General features: G+C 39.2%; 1 protein-coding gene across 1 annotated transcript; it reads right to left on the bottom strand.

Moving 5' to 3' along the window:
- Nucleotides 1-2,818: 2,818 nt before the first annotated feature.
- Nucleotides 2,819-13,848, bottom strand: LOC134488064 (B2 bradykinin receptor-like). The gene is made up of 2 exons (XM_063290287.1): nt 13,720-13,848; nt 2,819-5,524 (listed from the first exon to the last, which is right to left on the bottom strand). The coding sequence occupies exon 2, from the start codon at nt 5,503-5,505 to the stop codon at nt 4,456-4,458; it is 1,050 nt and encodes a 349-aa protein (XP_063146357.1). The 5' UTR covers nt 5,506-5,524; nt 13,720-13,848; the 3' UTR covers nt 2,819-4,455.
- Between the last annotated feature and the right edge of the window lie 7,732 nt (nt 13,849-21,580).

The raw sequence follows: 21,580 nt of genomic DNA, 5'->3' as shown, positions 1-21,580 counted from the left end.
GTCAATAAAACAGAAATAGACGTTTTTTCTGAAACTCCCTGGCTTTTTCCATTATCCAGCGGATATCGGCAATTTGGTCCTGAGTTCCTCTGCCTTTTCTAAACCCAGCTTGTGTATCTGGCAATTCTCGCGCCATGAATTGCTGAAGTCTACCTTGCAGGATCTTGAGCATTACCTTACTGGCATGTGAAATGAGTGCCACTGTTCGATAGTTTGAACATTCTTTAGTGTTTCCCTATTTTGGTATGGGGATATAAGTTGATTTTTTCCAATCTGATGGCCATTCATGTGTTTTCCAAATTTGCTGGCATATAGCATGCATTACCTTGACAGCATCATCTTGCAAGAGTTTGAACAGTTCAGCTGGGATACCATCATCTCCTGCTGCTTTGTTATTAGCAATGCTTCTTAAGGCCCATTCAACCTCACTCTTCAGGATGTCTGGCTCAAGCTCCCTGACCACACTGTCAAAGGTATCCCCAATATTGTTATCATTCCTATACAGGTCTTCGGTATATTCTTGCCACCTTTTCTTGATCTCTTCTTCTTCTGTTAGGTCCTTGCCATCTTTGTTTTTGATCATACCCATTTTGGCCTGGAATTTACCTCTGATGTTTCTAAGTTTCTGGAAGAGGTCTCTTGTCCTTCCTATTCTATTGTCTTCTTCCACTTCCGCGCATTGCTTGTTTAAAAATTATTCCTTATCTCTTCTGGATAACCTCTGGAATTTTGCATTTAATTGGGCATATCTCCCCCTATCACTGTTGCCTTTTGCTTTCCTTCTTTCTTGGGCTACTTCTAGTGTCTCAGCAGACAGCCATTTTGCCTTCTTGGTTTTCTCTTTCTTTGGGATGTATTTTGTTGCCGCCTCTTGAACAATGTTGCGGACTTCTGTCCATAGTTCTTCTGGGACCCTATCTACTAAGGCCAGTCCCTTAAATCTGTTCTTCACCTCCACTGCATATTCCTTAGGAATATTAGTGAGCTCATATCTAGCTGATCTGTGGGTCTTCCCTAATCTCTTTAGTCTGATCCTAAATTGTGCAATAAGAAGTTCGTGATCTGAACTACAGTCAGCTCCAGGTCTTGTTTTTACCGACTGTATAGATGTCCGCCACCTTTGGCTGCAAAGGATGTAGTCAATCTGGTTTTGGTGTTGTCCATCTGGGGAAGTCCATGTATAAAGCCGTCTGTTAGGTTGCTGGAAGAGAGTGTTTGTTATGCAGAGTGAGTTGTCTTGGCAAAATTCTATCAGCTATCTATATCCTGCTTCGTTTTGTTCACCCAGGCCATGCTTACCTGTAATTCCAGGTGTCATTTGACTGCCCACCTTAGCATTCCAGTCTCCCGTGATGAAAATAACATCTTTTAGGCGTGTTGTCCAGTAGGTGCTGCAGATCCTCATAGAACTGCTCTACTTCAGCTTCTTCAGCATCTGTGGTTGGGGCGTACATTTGGATCACTGTGATGTTGGATGGCTTGCCCTGAATTTGAACTGAGATCATTCTGTCGTTTTTTGGATTGTATCCAAGCACTGCTTTAGCCACTTTACTATTAATTATGAAGGCTAGTCCATTTCTTCTGTGGTCCTCTTGTCCACAGTAGTAGATCTGGTGGTCATTTGATGTGAAGTGGCCCATTCCAGTCCATTTCAGTTCACTGATGCCCAGAATGTCTATCTTTAATCTTGACATCTCCCCAATAACCACATCCAATTTGCCCTGGCTCATAGATCTTACATTCCAGGTTCCAATGGTGTGTTGAGCCTTAAAACGTTGGATTCGCCGTTCACCACCAGCACTGTCGGCCGCTAGCCGTCCTTTCGGCTTTGAGCTAGCTGCGTCATCACATCTGGGGCTAGTTGAACTCATTCTCTGTTCCTCCCCAGTAGCATTTTGACCATCTTCCGACCTGGGGGTCTCATCTTCCGATGGTATACCGACATACCTCTGGTTGTACTGATCCATTTAGTTTTCACGGCAAGAATACTGGGGTGGGTTGCCATTATCTTCCCCAGGGATCGCATTTAGTCTGACCTCTCTGTCATGACCTTCCCATCTTGGGTGGCCCTTCACGGTTTAGCTCATGGCATCATTGAGGTGCTCAAGCTCCAGCACCATGACAAGGTAACGATCCTTTGCTGAAGTTTTTATTTTTTATATATTATATTAAAATCTTTTTTATATATTTGACCTACTAGTATATGTACACAGCTATTTTTTTTCATTAAGTAACAGAGTTGGAGACCCTTGCTGACATACGGTGAATCTCCTAGGTATTTGTCATTAGATCTCTACATACATTCAGCCCACCAAAGTTAAGATAGAGGATTATATAATTTGAAGCACCGTGCATCCAAAGGACTCCAGATTAGAGAAGACTGTTTAAAATGTTCATATCTTTATATCTGAAGACATGTGAACAATGAAGGCTATAAATCAGGAGTTAGTGGGGAAGTTAGATGCAGTTGACCTTCAACCCCCACCATAATTCCCAGGAGTGAGGGATGCTGGGAGATAGTTCAGCAACTCGTACAGGGCTATAGGTTTCCTATCCCTGGTATTGGAATCACAGTGTCAACAGATATCTTCTTGAATTTCAGTTCATTCTTTTGAACATTTCAGAACAAATACTGATTCAATGCAGCTACAAATTCAACATGATTTTATAGAGGGATGAAGTTGTAATGCCAATACACTATCTTGCTCTATGGAAGGGATAGTCTGTGTCCATCCCATTTCTTTTCTGGAATCTACATGGAGAATGCTAGAAAGGTCAGAATTATAGGACTGGTAACACTTAATTAAATAAAATACTATTTAGTATTTATTAATTTTATTTAGCATGTGCTTACACCTAAGCACAGTTCAAGACCTTTATTACAAAATAACATAAAAACAACTCTGGAATATTTAAAGAACTGACCAATTCACTGGGTGAGCAAGATGCAGCATAATAGTTTTATGAGAGAAAGCCATTTTTAATTATATAGAGAGTCACTTGACAAAAAACCATTTTCAAAGTGATAGGCAATTAAAAAACTACATGTATTTATGTGTATTTACAAGTATATGTATTAGGTTAGCTACACACATATATGTATACAAATCAAATAAAACAATAGAAACAACACAAATAACTACCAAACTTCATTGTTTCAATAACAGACAAATCCACTCAAAGAAATACAAATTTACAGCTGAGTAAAACAGCATTTTAAATATTAACATGAATCAAGATTTGTAGCTGAAAGCCTTAGTTAGTCTCTGGTAAATTATGGTATCCTGCTCTACCTTCCACTCACCCTGCTGTAAGGCAGAGCAACTGATTATACTTCTGTTACCAATGAGATAGGACTCAGGCTAAAAGAATCTCTGCTTTTAGACTCTTCTCTAGCTGCTAGTGATTCGCTGAGGAAAAAAAAGTGCTAATATGGTGCTTCTCAATTCACACACCTGCTACATTCAGGGCTAGTCCTACCAATAAGAAGAGTTCTGTTGGCTGATGTCGTGAAACAATAGTGACAGTACTTCCAGACCCTTCCCTATGACCCCCAACTATCTCCCCCTGCTACCCTCCATTCCCATTAGCTACTGGTGCCATTAGCTTCTATAGTTAGAGCAGATAGAGGTTAATCAGTTTGTTAGACAACTGAATTACTGAAGCAACTCTAGGAGTACACTGTAGCCCTAGCTCCCAATAAAGAAAGGAGAGCTGAACGTATTGGTCTGAGGTAGTCATCAGGGGAGGGGTGCATCCTGAGTACCAGATTTTGTCAAAAGGGCCATATAGGTAAACAGTTGCACAACTGATTAGACTTATCTGGCAGGAAAGTAAATGCTTACAGCTGAGACAAAACATATTGTGATTTGAAGATGTTAAGCTTTTTGCATGGAAGTCATAGCAGTGTAACAGTCATCTTCTCCTTTTTGTGTATTCACTGTGAAATCTGAATAGGATTTATGCCAACTCTTATGTTCAAGCAAAAAAGAACCCATAGAGTGTCTAGGTTGTGCCCCATGGCAGAAGAGGAAGGATTCCAGAGCAAATAACACAGGAGTGCATCAGGAGATTTCCCAAGTAGCTGGACATCTCTGGAAATCCTATTAAAATACTGTAGCAGACATACATGATTTTTCTTTGCAGAAAGATGAAAGATCTCTTCTGAAGAGGAACTTCATGATGCAGATATTTGATATACACACATATACAAGCAAACACATACAAACATAACTGAGCCCCATTAGTTGGCTGGAGCTGGTGTCCTATGCAAACCAATGTCAGCTTCCATAAAGTTTAATCAGCAATGAATTAGTCCTTATCATTGAAAATAAGGCTCCATGTAAAACCACGATTTTATTTAATCCTTGTCTTTCCTCATGAAACAAGCAAATTATGCTTTTGTGATTATCTAACAGCAGATTTTTTCCTTTGATTTTCTACTGAAAAGGAAGTTCAGAGAGTTTCCGTGGTTGTTACTGTGCTGAGTTGGACAGATGGTGCTGAATTAGGTCTTTGAAGAAATCTGCCAAAGTAGACATCCTTGAATTTCGTTCGGAATTGTTTGCCTACGATGACATAGACTATCGGATTAAGACAACTATTGCTGAAACTGCAATAGACAGCAATCTGGCTAGCCACATAAATGGTTTGTTCTGCACCACAACCCGAAATGATATGTACTCTATGTAACATATCTAGGAATGATGTGATCTGGAATGGAAGCCAACAGATAATAAACAGAAGAAGGACTGCAAGAACCAGTATGGTGGCTTTTTTCTCAGTTTGAATGGCTTTGATCTTTTGAATGTTATGGTTTCGTAAAGCTTGGATAATTCGAACAGTACAGTAGGTAATGATACAGACTGGCATCAGAAAGCCCACTGTGTTCAGCAAAGTGACTGTGATAACCAACCACTGAGGAGATGGATAATCCAAAATGCAGGCTATGACCTTATAGTCATTCACATACTTTAATGACCTGAATACCAGAGCAGGAGTGCAAAGGAAAAGGGCAGAAACCCAAATCACGAGGCAATTCCATTTGGCGCACATTGGCTGGCGCATGAGTCCCAGAGACATTGTCTTCACCAAGGCCAAGTAGCGATCAATACTCACCATTACTGCAAAATAAATGCCTGAATATAAGTTCATATAAAGGATTGTGTTGACAGTTTTGCAAAGGGTGAGCCCAAATGGCCAAGCGAAGTTGTTGGTTATGTTGATAGCCCAGAAGGGCAAGCCACAGAGCAACAGAAGGTCAGCTGCCGCTAAATTTGCCAGGTAAATTTCAGCCACAGTGCAGCGGCTCTTATGGAAGCACCAAACACTGAGAACAAATACATTCTCCAGCACTCCCACTATAGCAAGAAGCCAGAGAAAGGCAGGCTGGATATGAAGCAACCACAGCCACTCTTCTGGCCAAGGACAGGAGCTGTTCGTTGCATTCAGCTCAGGTTTCCAGGTGACTGTACCATTGGGAGGGGCTGTACCATGCTCAACCATGATAGCTGTTGCTTCAGTGCTAGAAAATAAAAAGGACAGTTAGATCCCTGATCAGCACAAAACTTAAAAATCAAATCTTCAACAAAAACCAAGGATGGAACTCAGTTCCATTAGAAGAAAGTATATTGGGGCAAGTAAAACAATTACATGTCCAGGGAACAGTGCAAGATGTTAAAGAAAATATTGCTGAAAACTAACTCTTGCTAACAGCAATTCTCACATTGATAGTATATCAGTAAAGCCAAATGTATGATGTAGATATAGGGATAAGTATGAAAGAAAAAAGGTGCCCTGTCCACCTGCAAAACCACAGTAGTGCTGACAATAGTGTTGTGTTTGGCTGCTCCAAATTACTGTTCAGGATTTATCACTGTCTATCTTTGAGTTAGCTTGTTCGTTTCCAGCTTAATCTCTGTTGCAAGGTTGTTTTGAAGAGAAACTAGGCTAAGAATTGCCAGGTAGTTTGAAATCTGCATAATCCTGATAAATTGCTGAATGAAATGCTGATGTCCTTGTGGACATCTGCAGTCACTCTGCAAGTATCTACACCATCATAAACAAATTGCTCTTTGAAGATAGGTGCAAGATTTTTCATATTTTCACATACACACACATACTACTATGACTTTTTGGGATAGTCATGGTATTTTTGGACACAGTGTAGTGTTCTTTCAGAAGGCTACTAAACTCTATTCAGAAATAGCCTGGCAGGTACATTGTATGGAGGAGGGATTGAATAAAGCAGGAGTACTGGGAAAGTTCTCTTCTGCTTCACTCTCTACCCCACCTCCATGATTGGAACCTGTTAGGTGGGCAACCTGACCGGTGAATAAACACACCATTCTAACATATCGTAGACTGATCTACACTGATGTACTTGGTGCTGAGTTATTCCAAGGTCAGCATGGATGGGATTGAAGTCTTAGCTTGCAACCTTAGATACACTTATCTTCGGGTGAGTCTCTCTGTCCTCAGACTGTCTTATTTTGGAGTAGACAGGCACAGAAAAGATTAGCATGCAGTACAGTCCTACCGTGTACAGTCCACATACTCTTTAAGAATGCTTCATTCCATCCCTACCTAGCCATGTACCAAAATAGCAGCATCCATGCACCAGTGGAAGATATATCAGGATACTTGGATAAAGCCCACATTTTGCAAAACTGCAGAAAAACAAGTGGGGCGAACTGGACATGGTTTATGAGTGTGGAATCTGGGCTTCCTGTTTGGAAGTGATATGTGGGTTGAGGAGGAGAAAGGAGTAGAACATCCTTGATAAGTGCAAGATTCCAGCCCTGAACAAATGTACAACACTGCAATGTTTTGTGGCAAATTCTGTTAGTAAGTCCCATTGTACAAGGAGGTCAGCTTCAATGTTTTATATGCTAGCACAGGAAGCTGTTCTTTCTCATATATTTATAGCTGCAGAACAATGGAAAAGGAAATGGAAACCATAGTTGTATTTCCTGGCACTATAGCTACATAATAATGTCAGGACTTCACACACAACATATACATAGATATATTCCAGAATCAAGGAAAGAGATTTTTTTTTTTTCTAATCCAGTCAACCAAATGTTAACCTCCTGTAGAATAATACAGATTTTTCAGTTGTTGAGTGATCATGTGGCCTTGTGTTAGGGGCACATATCTTAAGGAACTTTTCTTGACTTATGGTTAATAAGCAGTCTAGTTTGTCCCTTTTTAATTTTGAAGTTTTTTTCAGTCTTGCTGTAAGTGTAACTTACATGAGAAAAGCCCTTCATTTTACCTGCAATCTGTTAAATTGTTTGTGATATCGCTGCTATCCAGCATAGCTGTTTTTTAATGCTGTTATTCTTGTTTTATTATGAAATAGCATTCAATCTAAGCTACTTATGACAAGTACCAATGGCATCAGTGAGAGAATTACAGGTAGTTACAATGTAAACATAATTCCATGAATTGAATAGAATTTACTCAGAATGCTACCCATGAATTCTAGAAACATCTTTCTTAATAAGACAACATGTAAGTGCAGTATAATAAATGCATACATTTAATATGTTACAGAAACTTCAGATTTTTATCTGAATACCTAACAGCTTGGAGGTGGGCAGAAGACAAGGCACACACACTGGTGTGCCCTATTCTCTCTGACTTGTGGGAAGTAGAAGCTCTTTCTCTCTCTTTGTGTAAGCATTCCTAAGAGTGGGATCCAATCTGAGTAAGGATCAGTAAAGTAGGTTTTATCTGTATAAAAGAAAGGAGATTGATTTACAGGAAATACATTACAACACAGGGATAGGCAAAGCTAGCACCTACATCCTATCAGGAGGAACATCCAAGGGCCTGTATTCTGTCCCTGGGTGACGGGGAAGAAAGGTGGAAGGAAGTGACCTCAGATTATCAGTCTCATAGGCAAAGACCAGGCAGAGTGATAGGTAAAGATAGAGCCCATAGTGAATCCTCTAGCTCCAGGATGCTGCTCCCTTGCGGTCAGTAGGTTATGAGGTGCTGAAAAGCCAGTATTATTGACTCTGGAATGCATATCTGGACTTTGAAATATGTAGTCAGGCAAAGTTCTTGGAACAATCCAAAAGCCCAATAAAGCAACAATCCAGGATATGGACTGCCGCATTCTCATTTAAGCAAATGCAAGTGTTACCCTGCTTCAAAGCATCAAGCTGAATGAATAAAATCTGTTCACATTCTGATACGCACAGTGTATTCTTTTATTAAAGTCTGAGTATGCTCTATTTTGGGGTTCTTTGGTGCAAGAGCTCCATGTTTTACAGTGTCAGATTTGAAACACTGAACAGTGTACTTCTGGTTTAAAAATAACCATCAAAAAGAAGAGCCAAGAGTCTTGATATTGCCCCTGAGCACCTGAAAACCAAGACAGCAGATTTATAGCAAAGCGTCACATAATAGCCAGAATATACTATAAACCTAATACAAAATGACAATATCCACTGATCCATTTTACAACTGCTTACTTGAAAATGTAATTATCAATGTATTTAAATAAGAATCGAAGAGCTCTTTATAAACAAAATGGATCCAAAACAAAAAATCCTTCTAGAATCCAAGTAGACCAGAGAAGATTCATTAAGAAAAATAAGTAGAAAAGTGCTACTTGAGAAGCTGCATGACTGATGTCTCATTGAAGACCAACAGGAAAAAGAACTTTTTTCATTTGAATTCATTCTTATTTAAAATTAATTAAAATTAAATACCCTTAATATGCTTACCCTCTGACAGGGTATACACTGGAGGGATAAAAAAAAGTAAGATGGCAGTTGCAACTGCAAACTTGACTTTTTTGACAGGTCATGTACTTAATATATTTCCTGCTATAACGTTAACACTTGTAATTTGTTAATTACTTATGCTGACCACCAGGGAGCAGTACCTGTCTGGTTTCATCCTACTTGGGGCTCATGCTTCATACTAGCCACATTTGAGTTTGAACCTCATAGAAAGATCTGTAGGTATGTAGGCCAGATGAGTCCCATGTAGGTCAAAACCAATTGCATACTGCCTCCTGGTGGTCAATATAATTTTAAAAAACTACCCAGGATATATACTATGTAAAAAAGAAATCTTTCACCCTCCAGAGACATAAGATGAGAGTGGAATAGAAGTTATGCAAAACCTCATACATGAGGGCAAGACATAATGTAACAGCCGTTTCTCTCTGATATGAGACCTTTAAAAAAGGAAGGTGGAAGGTGGACTGTATACTGCATACCATTCTGAAGATAGAATTTGTTAATTACTTTTGGTAGACCGAAGTCCATGCAAAAGGCTTTTGAGGGCTGCTGGTGACCCAAGCCTTTTATTGTTCATGTTGTTTGAAGTATAGCACAATCTTCACCCCATTAGTAGTGGTCCAGTCACTTCTTATTTTAGTTATTTTAGAGATGTCATTGGCAAAAAGTCCACATGGCAGTTCATCCTTACCAGCAGTTAGAGAAATGGGTGTCTAATGGTAGCTAACTAAACCTTTCTTCACTGTTTCCCACAGCAAGAAGCTAAAACAGAAAGATCTACCAACATACACACAGATAGTAGTATTCAAACATACATACATACAAACATACATACACACACACATACATATATATAAATTTAATAAGACTCAGCAAATCTAAAGGGGTTCAAGAATGAGATGTATTCACTTTATAATGTTCCTTTCCTTGATGTTTATTTGTTGTTTAATATTTCAGTCTATCTCCTACCTTTCCGCCTATTGGGTGCTCAGGGAAGCTAGTTTATATTGTACAAGGCTGGGTTTTAAATAAGAGCACATTCAAAAGATGGCTCTTCCTGTTTGCAGGGGAAGGTCATACAATTTAAAACCTCACTTTGTCACTTGTGCAGCATATGGAAGAGTATGGAGAGCAGCTTCTGTTGATGATAATTTTTTTACACAACGCATAATTCAGCTTTGGAATTTGCTATGATGAGGTGTGGTGCTGGCTTAAAAAAAGGGTTCAGCTAATACATGGAAGTCTTGGGGATCAGTGGCTATTAGCCTTGATGCCTTTGAAAGCCATCTGCTGGGATATTAGTGGGCTTCCTTGTGCAGTTGCTTGGCCACTGTGAGAACAGACTGCTACACTAGAAGGGGCAGTGGCTCTATCCAGCAGGGCACTCCTGAGGGTCTTATGAAGAAGGGAGTCCTAGACTAGATGCATCATTAGATTTATTCAGTATAAAGGCAGCAGCTCCTTCTTTCCCACGATCAAGTTGTTCTATACCTTTTCAGGAGGAACACCATTCCCTGATTTGCACCAAGTGTTTCATCATCCACAGAGGGAAGAAAAAAACAGAACCTGTGCCTCCAGGTCATTTAAAAAGAAGAGCAAAGACGTTTGATCCTAATAGAGAGCAACACCAGCTTCACCTTGAGTTTTTTCTTTCTTCTCAACACTGGCTTTGACTGTGCCAAGAAAAGAAAGCATTACACTTTTCTTTGTTGTTGAATATTCATTACAAAAGCAAAAATATTAATATATTTTCAGTGTCCTTAGAAAGTTGCCTTGCATGGTGGGGAAAACATTATGAAATCAAATTCTCCACTGCAACTGGTTTTCCTAGCCTTCTTAAGGCAAGCTGAGCTGAATGACCAACTTTATGGCAAGATGGTGTGATGATGAAGGTGAGGGTAGGAAGAACTACAGTGAAATTAAAGGGATGTTATCATTTTTTTTTTCTTTTGAAGAATCCTATTCAATTTCATTTTCTGGAAACAAGAAGAAGTTTGGTCCTTTTTAATGTGGATCAAATAAAAACAAATAAAGGAAGTGTTTCTTGGTGAAATAGAAAGCAAAATTAACAAACTACTTCCACAGGAAATGCAGAATAGAGCAAACAGGTAGATGACGGAGCAAGAAAAGAAACTTTACATTTTCCAGTTGCAGTGTGCGTATTTTCTCAGGAAGAAAAAAGTTTGTGACAAAAATCAAAACAAAACACTTTTTATTATTTTTGCCTTGGGTCATAAAGTCCCCAAGAACCCTAGGGTACTTATCCTCTAGTCCCATCACTTTCTCATTTGGTTTTAGGAGCTCAACTGACTGAATCTCTTACAGAAATAATGTTTTTGTTCCTTGACATCCTGCATTACTGGTCAGAATAAACAAAGGGTTAATCTTCAGACCCGTTAGCATATCAAACTCACTCTGTTCCATTTCTCTTTAGTCTATTGTGGCCATTGATGGTATGCAATACTCACTGGGCTGTTTTGGGGCTGCCCACATCCCTAGAATTGTCCTGAAGATTTTAAAAAAAAAAAACTTCTGCAAAGCATAAGGCTCAGTGGGCATGAAAAATATCAAAGCCAGCCAATTCACATTTAAGCCAACCTCAGCAAGATGTATGCCCAAAGATAATGCCTTTTATTTTCAGTCCACAATTCTAACCTGAAGTTATGACACATATTTGGATACATCTATATTGGAATGCTAATGATAACCTTTGGTAGTTCTTCTGGATCTTTGATATGAGTTTGATGTGCAGCTATTATCAAATGATTGATTGATATCAAATCAGAATGTTTATGTGCATATAGTTAAACATTTTTTCCTGGTTAGCTAGCCATGCTAACCATTGAGTCACAAAATGAGTTAATTGGCAGATGCCACATAACAGTTCCAATATAAAATTGCTTTTTTTTCCACGTTCAGTTGTGTTCGATTTTCAGAGACTGCCTGGACTAGTCCTTGCAGTTTTCTTGGCAAGGTTTTTCAGAAGTGGTTTGCCATTTCCTCCTTCCTAGGGCTGAGAGAAAGTGACTGGCCCAAGGTCACCCAGCTGGTTTTGTGCCTAAGGTAGGACTAGAACTCACAGTCTCCTGGTTTCTGGCCTGGTGCCTTAACCACTACACCTAAATGGCTCTCATAAAATTGTTAAAAGATTGTTAAAATAGAAATGATTACATCTCTTAGCTGAAACTGTCTGCCTACTGCCAATCTTAAAAGCTTTCTCATTCTCTCTCAATGAGCTGCCAGTAAAACAACAACAACAACAAAACACCCTATTTATTTTTGCAGATTCTCCCCAAGGAAATAAAGTTTTTATACTTAAGTTCTTTTTGTCAAATATTAGGTTCTTTGCAGCTTAGACAAATGCTCTGATGGAATTAGAAACAAGCCCTAGTTTTGATTCAAAGACATTAGAATGACTAGAGTGGATTTGAGCATCTTTGCTTCATTCTGTGAATATGTCTTTAAAAAGAAATCCCCTACACCTCCTGTTTATCTTGATATCATTTCTGCTGGGAATAATGCCCCAAAATACCTAGTAAACAATATACTAGAAAAGGAACTGCATACGTCAGATTCAGTGAAGTGAGATTATGAAGTGTAGTAGACCCAGAGAACAGAAGTGCAGCAACTTGTTGTTTATATTTTTTCTTAGCTCCAGTTTACAGTGTACAAATATCAATAGTTGGATTCATACATCACACTAAGTTAAAATGTAGTTTATATTATGCAACCATACAATATTTTGTTTGTTTACTAATTATTAAGAGGGAAGTCTGAATGAGCTCAAAAGGACTTCCTTCTTAGTAAACAGGCAATTGGATCATAGCCCAATCTAATCTCCATATTTTCTACATCAAGGCCATTGTGCTAAAATGGGCAAGCATGTGGTATCCTCTGGATGTTTTGGACTACAAGCCCCACAGTCCTTTGTCATGGTGAACACTGATGAGAGCCGAAGTCCTAATCATCTGGGGGGCACCAAACCATTTTCCCCTTGCTCTAGGGAAATTGATAATGGTTGTTTCTATTATATTACCCTCCTCATAATGGTGGCTTCATCTAGCAACTTTTTCTGACATGGGTTCCATTTCATTTTGTTATACAGAACCAGCTTTTAATTCTGTTGCTAGCGTACACTTGCTTCACTTCTCTGGTTTTCTTCTATTTCTCTTATGTTTTTCTTAAAGAACTCAAAACAACAAAAGATAATCATGTTGCTACAAGCATATCTCATCTTGACTGAGGGTATGACCTCCACATATAGGTCCTGACTAGCAAGCTCCTACTATCATCCCCAACATAAATAAAATCCCTCTACAACTGCTTGTACCCAAAAAAAGAATTTCAACTTATTGAACAATACTTAGCTTCTAACAGCCTTCCTCAACTTAGAGTTGTCCAGGTATGTTGAAGTGCAATTCCCATAATTTTCAGCCACCATGGCAATAGTGTATTTTATTCAGTTGTGCTTCAAAATAGCTAAGCAAAGTGAATATTCAAGCAAATACAGAGCAAATTAATCATGTGGTCTTGGAAAATTACAGCAGCTGATTCCAACCCTTCTGGAGAGCACCAAGTTAGGAAAGTTTCGTTTATCATTTACAGCGTCTTTTTTTTAAAAAGAAGTCTCACTGTATCCACTCTTGCTCTGTTGTGTGTTCCAGAGCCTTTGTGCCGGGTCTTCCTTATGTTCTTCTAATCTGCCTTGAAAACACTTATTCCAGTACATTCAAAACCAGGTACACATATAAATCTGTTATATACGAATGGTAAATCTGTTATGCCAGGGGCAATTAATCTAATTAATAATTGTATTCAACAATGACAATCTGTTTTTGCAAAATAAGGAATAGAGAACAAGCAAAAGTTTTAAAGAGGAGCAAGGAGCAACAATTGTAAGAAGGATTTAGGAAAGTTTCACATTTAACAATCTACTCAAAGAACAACAGATAGTACATACCCCTGTATAGCAAAAACTTCAGGCCTTTGATGTTCACTCAAATTGTAGCTGCCTTTGTGAATGATCTCAACCTTGTGCTTCTGCTGCTTTCTGAAAAGAATTGAAGCAGCTCCTCCCACAGTTGATGAAACTGATATTTCTACACCCATCTCTTCCAGCGTTCTCTAAGTAGCTGCTTTTGGCTTGATGAAATTGTTGGGTTTTGATGAACAACTGAGAATAAAATATAAATCATCCTGGGACACTGATAATTTCAGAAACAGAACACGTTTTTTTCTTGTTGTAAATATGAAACCACCTCACATTTCATTATCTTAGTATGCTTAAGTGGGTGTGCCTTTTCTTTCACCTAGAGTCACATTGTTTGAGTTGGGTGGTCTATAACTGCTCAAATAAATAAATAAATAAATAAATAAATTTGCTTATGCACCTCTGTTATCCCTGTTCAGCCTTGTACATTTGTAATAGAACTGATTAAGATCAATGACCATTTGAGATTATGTCACAATATAGGACCTGGAGGGAGTGTTTAATGGGAGGCCAGGGGTTGTAAAGTTTTGAGGGTTGGATGGAGAGTAGAGTGGAAGAAGGGAAAGGAATACTTTACTGGGGGGTTTGGTGCCAATATCTGGACCACTTTTGGTGAGTCAGCTGTTATGGGGAAGTCTCATTATGCCTGTGTAACACCACTGCTCCACGAGCTGCACTGTTTACTAAGAGGCTTTTGGGTGCAATTCATGGTGATGGTTATCACTCACAAAGTCCCACATGGCATAAGACCTAATTAGCTCATGGGCCACCTGCCTTCCATGGTTTCTGCCCTTCCATATGATGAGAAAGGATCCAATTGAGTAAACAATGCCATCTAGTGGGACCCGTGAATGTGCCTTCTCTGTCACAGCACCTGCCTTCTGGAATAGAATCCCCAGAGATTCAAACTGCCCCATACCTTGCCTACCTTTAAGCAAGCCTTAAAAACCTGGCTCTTTCTCCAGGCCTTGGGCTAAGGTGGGGGTTGGGACCCTTAAGGTCGTGTGTTGTATGGGAAAGAGGGTTTTTATTGTTCCCTCTGGGTGACTATCACCTTTTTTGATATTGTGATGTTTCTTCCTTTTTTAAATTTTCAGCTGCCCAGAGTTGTTCTGGAGCTGGAGGGCCTTGGAAAGGTGTTTTAAAGAAAAATAAATGATGGTGCTTGTTTTTTGGATATAATGCTTTTCCAGATAGCAATTTCATCAGTGTCGGGCTGTATTGATGACTGCTGGCCTTCTTCCAACAACACACTTAACCAAATCAAATGACTTCCTTGGTTTTTCTGGAAATCAACTATCATCATTTAGCAAACAGAATCTTCACCTAATTTCTCCAGGAGCTGCTTACATCCCACAAATCTTTATACTGAGAGAGTACCGATAAACATCATTAACTTCTTCTCAAGCAGGCAGGCAGGCTCTAGTTGACACTGTACAGTAGCTCAGAGTTTCTCAACCAGAGTTCTGCAAGAGGTCACTAGGGGTTCCCTGGGAGATCACAAATTATTTAAAAAATTATTTCAAATTTGGGCAAGTTCACATTAGAGGTAAGTTTCATTCTTTATTTTCAGTTTAAGAACACTGTTAATGCATATATACAGGCCTACGTATGAAACAAAATAATTTTGTAACTTCTGGCCTATACATGAGCCTGAACGTGCAGGGGTTCCCTGAGCCCTGAAAAATATTTCAAGGGTTCCTCCAGGGTCAAAATGTTGAGAAAAGCTGCTACAGCTAATTAGTGGGGAGGCAAATTCTGTTCTGCTAGGATTCAGCAATCAGGTAATAGTAATAGTGAGCCCTCTATTTTTAGCCATTCTTTCTCTCCAGATCCTTCTCTTGGAGAACAACATTAACTAGATTTAGCTGTTCCTATAACATGACTGACTGGGTGAAGTTCATTTAATCCTATACATGACTAGATTTGGTTTATGGCTAAATTTAACTCCCTGGGTTTAGGTGACTGATCAGCATACCTGTTTTTTGCTATTAACACCCTCACTAACCTAATGGAACAGGGCCATTATGAAGTAGAAGTAAATTCATCATTAAAATGCCAGTCAATGGCACATGATGTGCATGGTTTAGTATGTTACATACTTTTGATGTTACAGCATTGTCATTTTTAGTAAAATATCCATAAATACAAAAATACAAACATATTTTAAAGAGTCTTTCTTGTTCAATAAAAGGCCATAGGTGTACTACAGCAGTAAATACAGTATGTACATGGATACCACACAGATTCTCCATGTAGATTACAATGTCTGCCTTTTAAATGTATTTATTTATTTGATTTATAGTCTGTCTTTCCTTCAGGGGCTCACATAGCAGACATACAGTAGCATCCCCTCCTCCAGTTTTTCCCACAACAACAACAGCGTAGGGTAAGTTGGTCTAAGAAAGATACCTCTCATCTCCCTAATCCTAGTTCAACATCTCAACCACTGTACCATCCTGGCTCTCATAAACTCCAAATTAGACTTCTCTCCTTTGTGGTGTCATCCAGATATGATATACAGCTTTTTAAAGTGCCAGACAGACTGATCAATGCCCATATTTGGAATTACAATGCAAGATGAACAGAGGGCACCAGGATAGGGAAGCTCTTCTGGAGTTTAGTAACTGCTCCATTTCGTTCCAGGAATTCATGCCAACTATGCATTCTCTCATTACTCATAAACACCCTCATTTTCCTAGTTCTGTCTTTCTCTGCATTCCATCAGTACAAAATCATGGCCTGACTATAAAATTGTCAAACTTCTTTTTGCCAGATGATGATGATGATGATGATGATGATTATTATTATTATTATTATTATTAATATTTTGGCACTGTAGCAGTAGATATCAAAGCATATTCATTGTGGGAACACACAGCAGGCAGCTTCTCAATTAATTGTTCTTAGAATATGATTTGAACAATATCCATGGGTATCTGCTGGGGGAGGGGAAATGATGTCACACACGTAATGAGGAAAATGATACAAGTGTATAATTCATGTCCTTTGGACTATGATATCATATTATATATGTTATTTTGATATCATCATAGCTTCTACTAGATGCTTATAACAGTGTCTGTAAGTTTGGGAATTAAACCGCCAACTGCATTTCAGCCTGGGTCCACAACTCATCCCTGACAATAAAGTAAGTTTGTATATCCTCTTGTACATGTATCTGAAAAAAATCAACACAGCAGTGTTTTCTATAAAATAAAATATTTACATTCTAAGCTTAAAATAGAAATCAATCTGTATGAAAAGAGAATTAGTTGTTCAATAACAATAATAATAATAATGTTTGTGGACATCGTTCATTCTGGCTATTGTGAGTCTAACAATAGTGTGCAAGATCCTGCCCATTCACAATAACCAATACAGGGCAGAGCTTGGAAGCAAAACATATGTTTTGATTAGAAGGTCTGCCTTAGAAGGTTCCTATATGAACAAGTGAGAGGGGAAAGCCTTTTCAGACTGAGAAATCAGAGAACTACTACTGCACTGAATGGAGTTAGATGGGATATTGATATGATTAGGTTTTAAGAAAGCTTCCTGTCCCATGTGTTTGGGAAATTACCTATAGCTCAGTGATAGAGGTCACTCCCAAGAATCTCTAGGTTGGGCTGGAAAAGACTCTGCAAGTGACAGTTCTTGAGCAGATGAGATATGAATGAATGGCCTGGCAAAGTAACTAGGTTCAGAGATCACATTAAATCATATTTTGTTGATTGATTGAATGAATGATTGAACGTATACCCTGTCACAATCAACTGACTCTTGGTGGCTTACAAGATATATAACACAGTTAACAGTTAAAAGGTTCAGCATAAAATAAGTAATAATAAAAAATAATAAAAAAATAAAAATGGTGCATTATATTACATTAAGAAAATCAGGAAAATGTCCTCTGGAATAAATAGACTTTAATAAGTTCCTACAGCCTTGTGTGGTGCAGAGTGGTAGGCAGCAATATTGCAACCAAAACTCTCCCTGTGACCTGAGTTCGATCCCAGCAGAAACTGGATTCTGGTGTAGCTGGCTCAGGTTGACTCAGCCTTCCCTCCTTCTGAGGTCGGTAAAATGAATACCCAGCTTGCTGGGGAAGGTGATGACTGAGGAAGGCAATGGCAAACCACCCCGCTATAGTCTGCCAAGAAAACATTGCGAAAGGGGTGTCCCCCCAAAGGGTCAGCCTTGACTCTGTGCTTGCACAGGGGACCTTTCACCTTTCATCACAATAAGTTCCTAAAGACCAGCAAGGAGAGGCAAGTCTGATCTCCAAGGGAAGGCCATTGCAGAGCAATGGCACCACCAGAGTAAAGCAGTGATGCCTTGCTTTGTTCCTCAAACCTCCCAGAAGTGTGGAACCATCAGTCATTCCCTACAAGATCTAATGGGTCAAGGAAACTTTGGTTGGAGAAGGTGGTCCTGTCAAATGTTTGTTTTTGGCTTTAGCTAAAACTGAAGTTAATAAATGTCAGTAGGATACCCTGACTCCTTCCCCCTAAATTCTTGCTGGAAATGTTAATGAGGGCATGGTAGGTAATGCAGAATCTTAGCAGTTCTATGACCACTATGCATTCAGCAGTTGATTGCTGTTGATGGTGGATTAGAGATGAAAGCAAGGATAAGGACTTATGCTTTCCAAGAAATTATGTGGTTGAAGCCCTGGAATTATACAACAATGTAGTACCGTGTAGGGTTGCATAGGACATGTTTTGACTGCAACACATTTCATTGTTTGAGTAAATTTAGTTAACAGAACTCCTTTTGCTTCCTGCTGCTCACTCAGTATTTTGAAAGTCAACAAAACTTTAATTATATACCAGGCACAAAGCATTGTAACAATAGGAAAGCCTTAGTTTGGCCATTGACTGGAGGAGCCATTACTTATTTCCTCCCTTCTTTGGCTTACATGGTTGGTAGCAACATAAAAGTTTCAAAGTCAGGAAATTACTTTCAGGCATATGCACCATAGGATTTCCTTTGCTCCTGTCACTGGCTTGTTGCCTACCTCTACCCACCCACCCTGGGTAATTCTTAAGTAGTACATCATATTCTCAGGAACAAATATTAGCAGCTAAGAAGCACGTGAACATGTCCTGTTTCTCTGAAAATCAAGCAAAGGAATGACATTCTTTCCAGATCCCCCTGGAATATTTCTTGTGAGCACTTTCCACTGCTTTTGAGAAGCCAGTGCTTTCTGCTTTGGCTGTGGTGAGCTGCCCAAGGGAATGGTTTGTTTACAACCTGGACCTTCCATATTTCACTGGAAAGCTTTCCAGAGTTTTTGGATAGGATGAACTAGCAAGTCTGAGGGATTAGAGAGTTGTAAAGGGTTGGGTTTTGTATTGTTTTTGCAGTCTGTGAAATTTAAGGGCTCTGGGCCCTCATTCTGACACATGCCCAAATTTCAGTAATATGGAAAAAACTGGACAGCAAATTATAATATACAAATCAAGGCAACTGGTTTACATTTAGCTATGAAGAATAATATTGAACCTCTATGAACAGTGTGGCTTTCAGCTCTTCTTGGGACTGTGTCTCCACTAATTCTGAAGGTAACCTTAGCTTGGGCCACACATAGTTTTCTCCTCCAGCACTTTCCTGCTGACCCCCAGGATCTACAACTTGAGGTGACTGCTTCACTTGCTTAATAATAGGGCCAGCCAGTCTAGTTTGAGGCTATATTAGACTTCCTTCCCCAGTTTCTAAGACAGGGCCAGGTTTGCCTACCAAATATCAGCAAAACTATGGGGTGCTGGGTGCTGCATTGACTTGTAAAAGGGATATATAACCACTTCTTCTCCACATACCTCTACCCTTGATTCCATTTCCAGTGAATATAGTAAGCTGCCTTATACCAAGTCAGACAATAGTTCATTAAGCTCAGTACTACCTATGATGAACGGAAGTGGCTTTTCAGAAATAGGAACAGGGTTATTTTCCAGACCTACCTGAAGTCCAAAGGTGTACATTTCTTCATTCAGTGGTAGTAGCTAAGTAACAGAATTGGATTAGGAAGAACTAGGTTCAAATGCCAACTGACCATGACTCGTTCAGTGACTTGGGGTCAATCTGCCTCTAGAGTTATTGTTCAGAGGATAAAGTTAGGTGAAATCTCTGCATAAACCATCTTGCTCCTCTGAGAAAAATAGAGTGCTCTTGTTGTTGTTATTAATGCATCACTTCACACATTACTGAAATCTCCCTTATTTTGGAACATAGGATGTGTTTGATCCAAGTATATTTGCATTTTACTGATCACAGCATGGCTGTGGGAAGAAAAGCTCTGAAGCATATAACATCAGGAAAGAGCAAGATCAAGAAGAATGACAGGCTTCTTTTCTTATTTCCCATAATAATAAAGGAAACTGAGTGGATTAGCAAAGTTAGTAATCCCCAGGCGAGGTTCACATTAATTGTATTCATCTGGCACTCCAGATTAAGATAGCATCTTCCATATCCCATCTAGATAAATGACACTGCACAGTAGCAGTAAGCACAAGGAAATGAAGGGATAGGAAGCAGATTTACTTCCATTAGAATATTACCAGAGGCTGTTGGTAATAAAAAGTCAGGGGTGGGGGCAGAATTCAATTATTGCCATGCTTGTTTAACATCTGTTTGTATATGCACTACTTATTTTGTGAATCAAGTAACCTTTATTTTAGCAGAAAGATAGCTTAACAACTTTGGGCTGGCAAGGAGAAAATGAAAGAAACCGGGGAGGAAATATCAGTATCCTTGTCATCCCATCAGTCATCAATCAAATCAGACATTTGAACCCCTCTCCCCCTTCAGTAAATCAGTTAGAAGATAAAAGTCCAAATCCAAATAATTGCTTCACCATAGAAAAAGGGAGATGGTAATAAAATGCAGTGACATAAAAATTAAGTACAAGGCAAGCATGCTGAAAAGAGACCAAACTTCCCGGGGGGAGGTGGGAGAACCACAACATCTTGTTGGCCTGTATTAGGACTGCTAGACGAGCCTATCTAAGCATTTTGGCCCCAAACTTTCAATTTCACACTAAAGCCCAAACTCTTCCTCTAATATATAAGCAGCTGATTCTTAAAGGTTTGTGGAGAAAGCAATAAAAAAATGAACTTTAACTGATTATACTACTCTGTTTTTGTATATGGCCATAGTATTGCTTGTATGCCTTTGGTTGTATTTCTTCTAAGTATGGAATCTTATATCTGTGTCAATATGCTGTTGATGCTAGGTAAATTCAATAGGAAATTTACCAGTGAATTTATGCCCTTAGCAGGGGCTGAAGTTTTAAGAATGCATAGTGCTGCTTCCTTATCTCTCTCCTTTCCACAATAAAGTACAGGGTCAGCTTGCTAGAACAGCAGTTGGAACCTTGGCATCTCCTGTATATCAAAGCTGCTACGCATTTTTGCAGTGTCGCCATGCTTTGAATGATGCCCATGTCTTCCTTTCTGTTATCTTATATCCTCATCAGTTGTAAAACAGTTCTTTCTGTATTTGGGACTTTCTGCTGGTGCATAAGCGTGCTCACACTACCTTTGCCCAACAATCTATATAACCTTGGGGGTCTTACTCTTGGCTAGTCTGGTTGCAAAAGACCAGCGACTTACTACAACTTGCTAGCTTTTAGAGAGTAAAACAACCACTGGATGCTTTCCAGTTGTTGGTGTTTATTTGGGTGAGTTTTCCACCAGATTTCATAGCATAGTCAGCAAGATGATTTAAAGCCACAGGTTCAGATTCAGAGCACTGGCTTTTCCAGTTCCCATTTTCCATATTTATGACAAGTAGTGCCAAGTTTACACTGCAGCAACTGCTCCTTGCCTCCATT

The sequence above is a fragment of the Candoia aspera genome, chromosome 1, assembly GCF_035149785.1.
Source record: "Candoia aspera isolate rCanAsp1 chromosome 1, rCanAsp1.hap2, whole genome shotgun sequence".
Lineage (NCBI taxonomy): Eukaryota > Metazoa > Chordata > Lepidosauria > Squamata > Boidae > Candoia > Candoia aspera.
The sequence above is the reverse complement of the archived record's forward strand: the minus strand, read 5'-3'. Positions and strand labels throughout refer to the sequence as shown.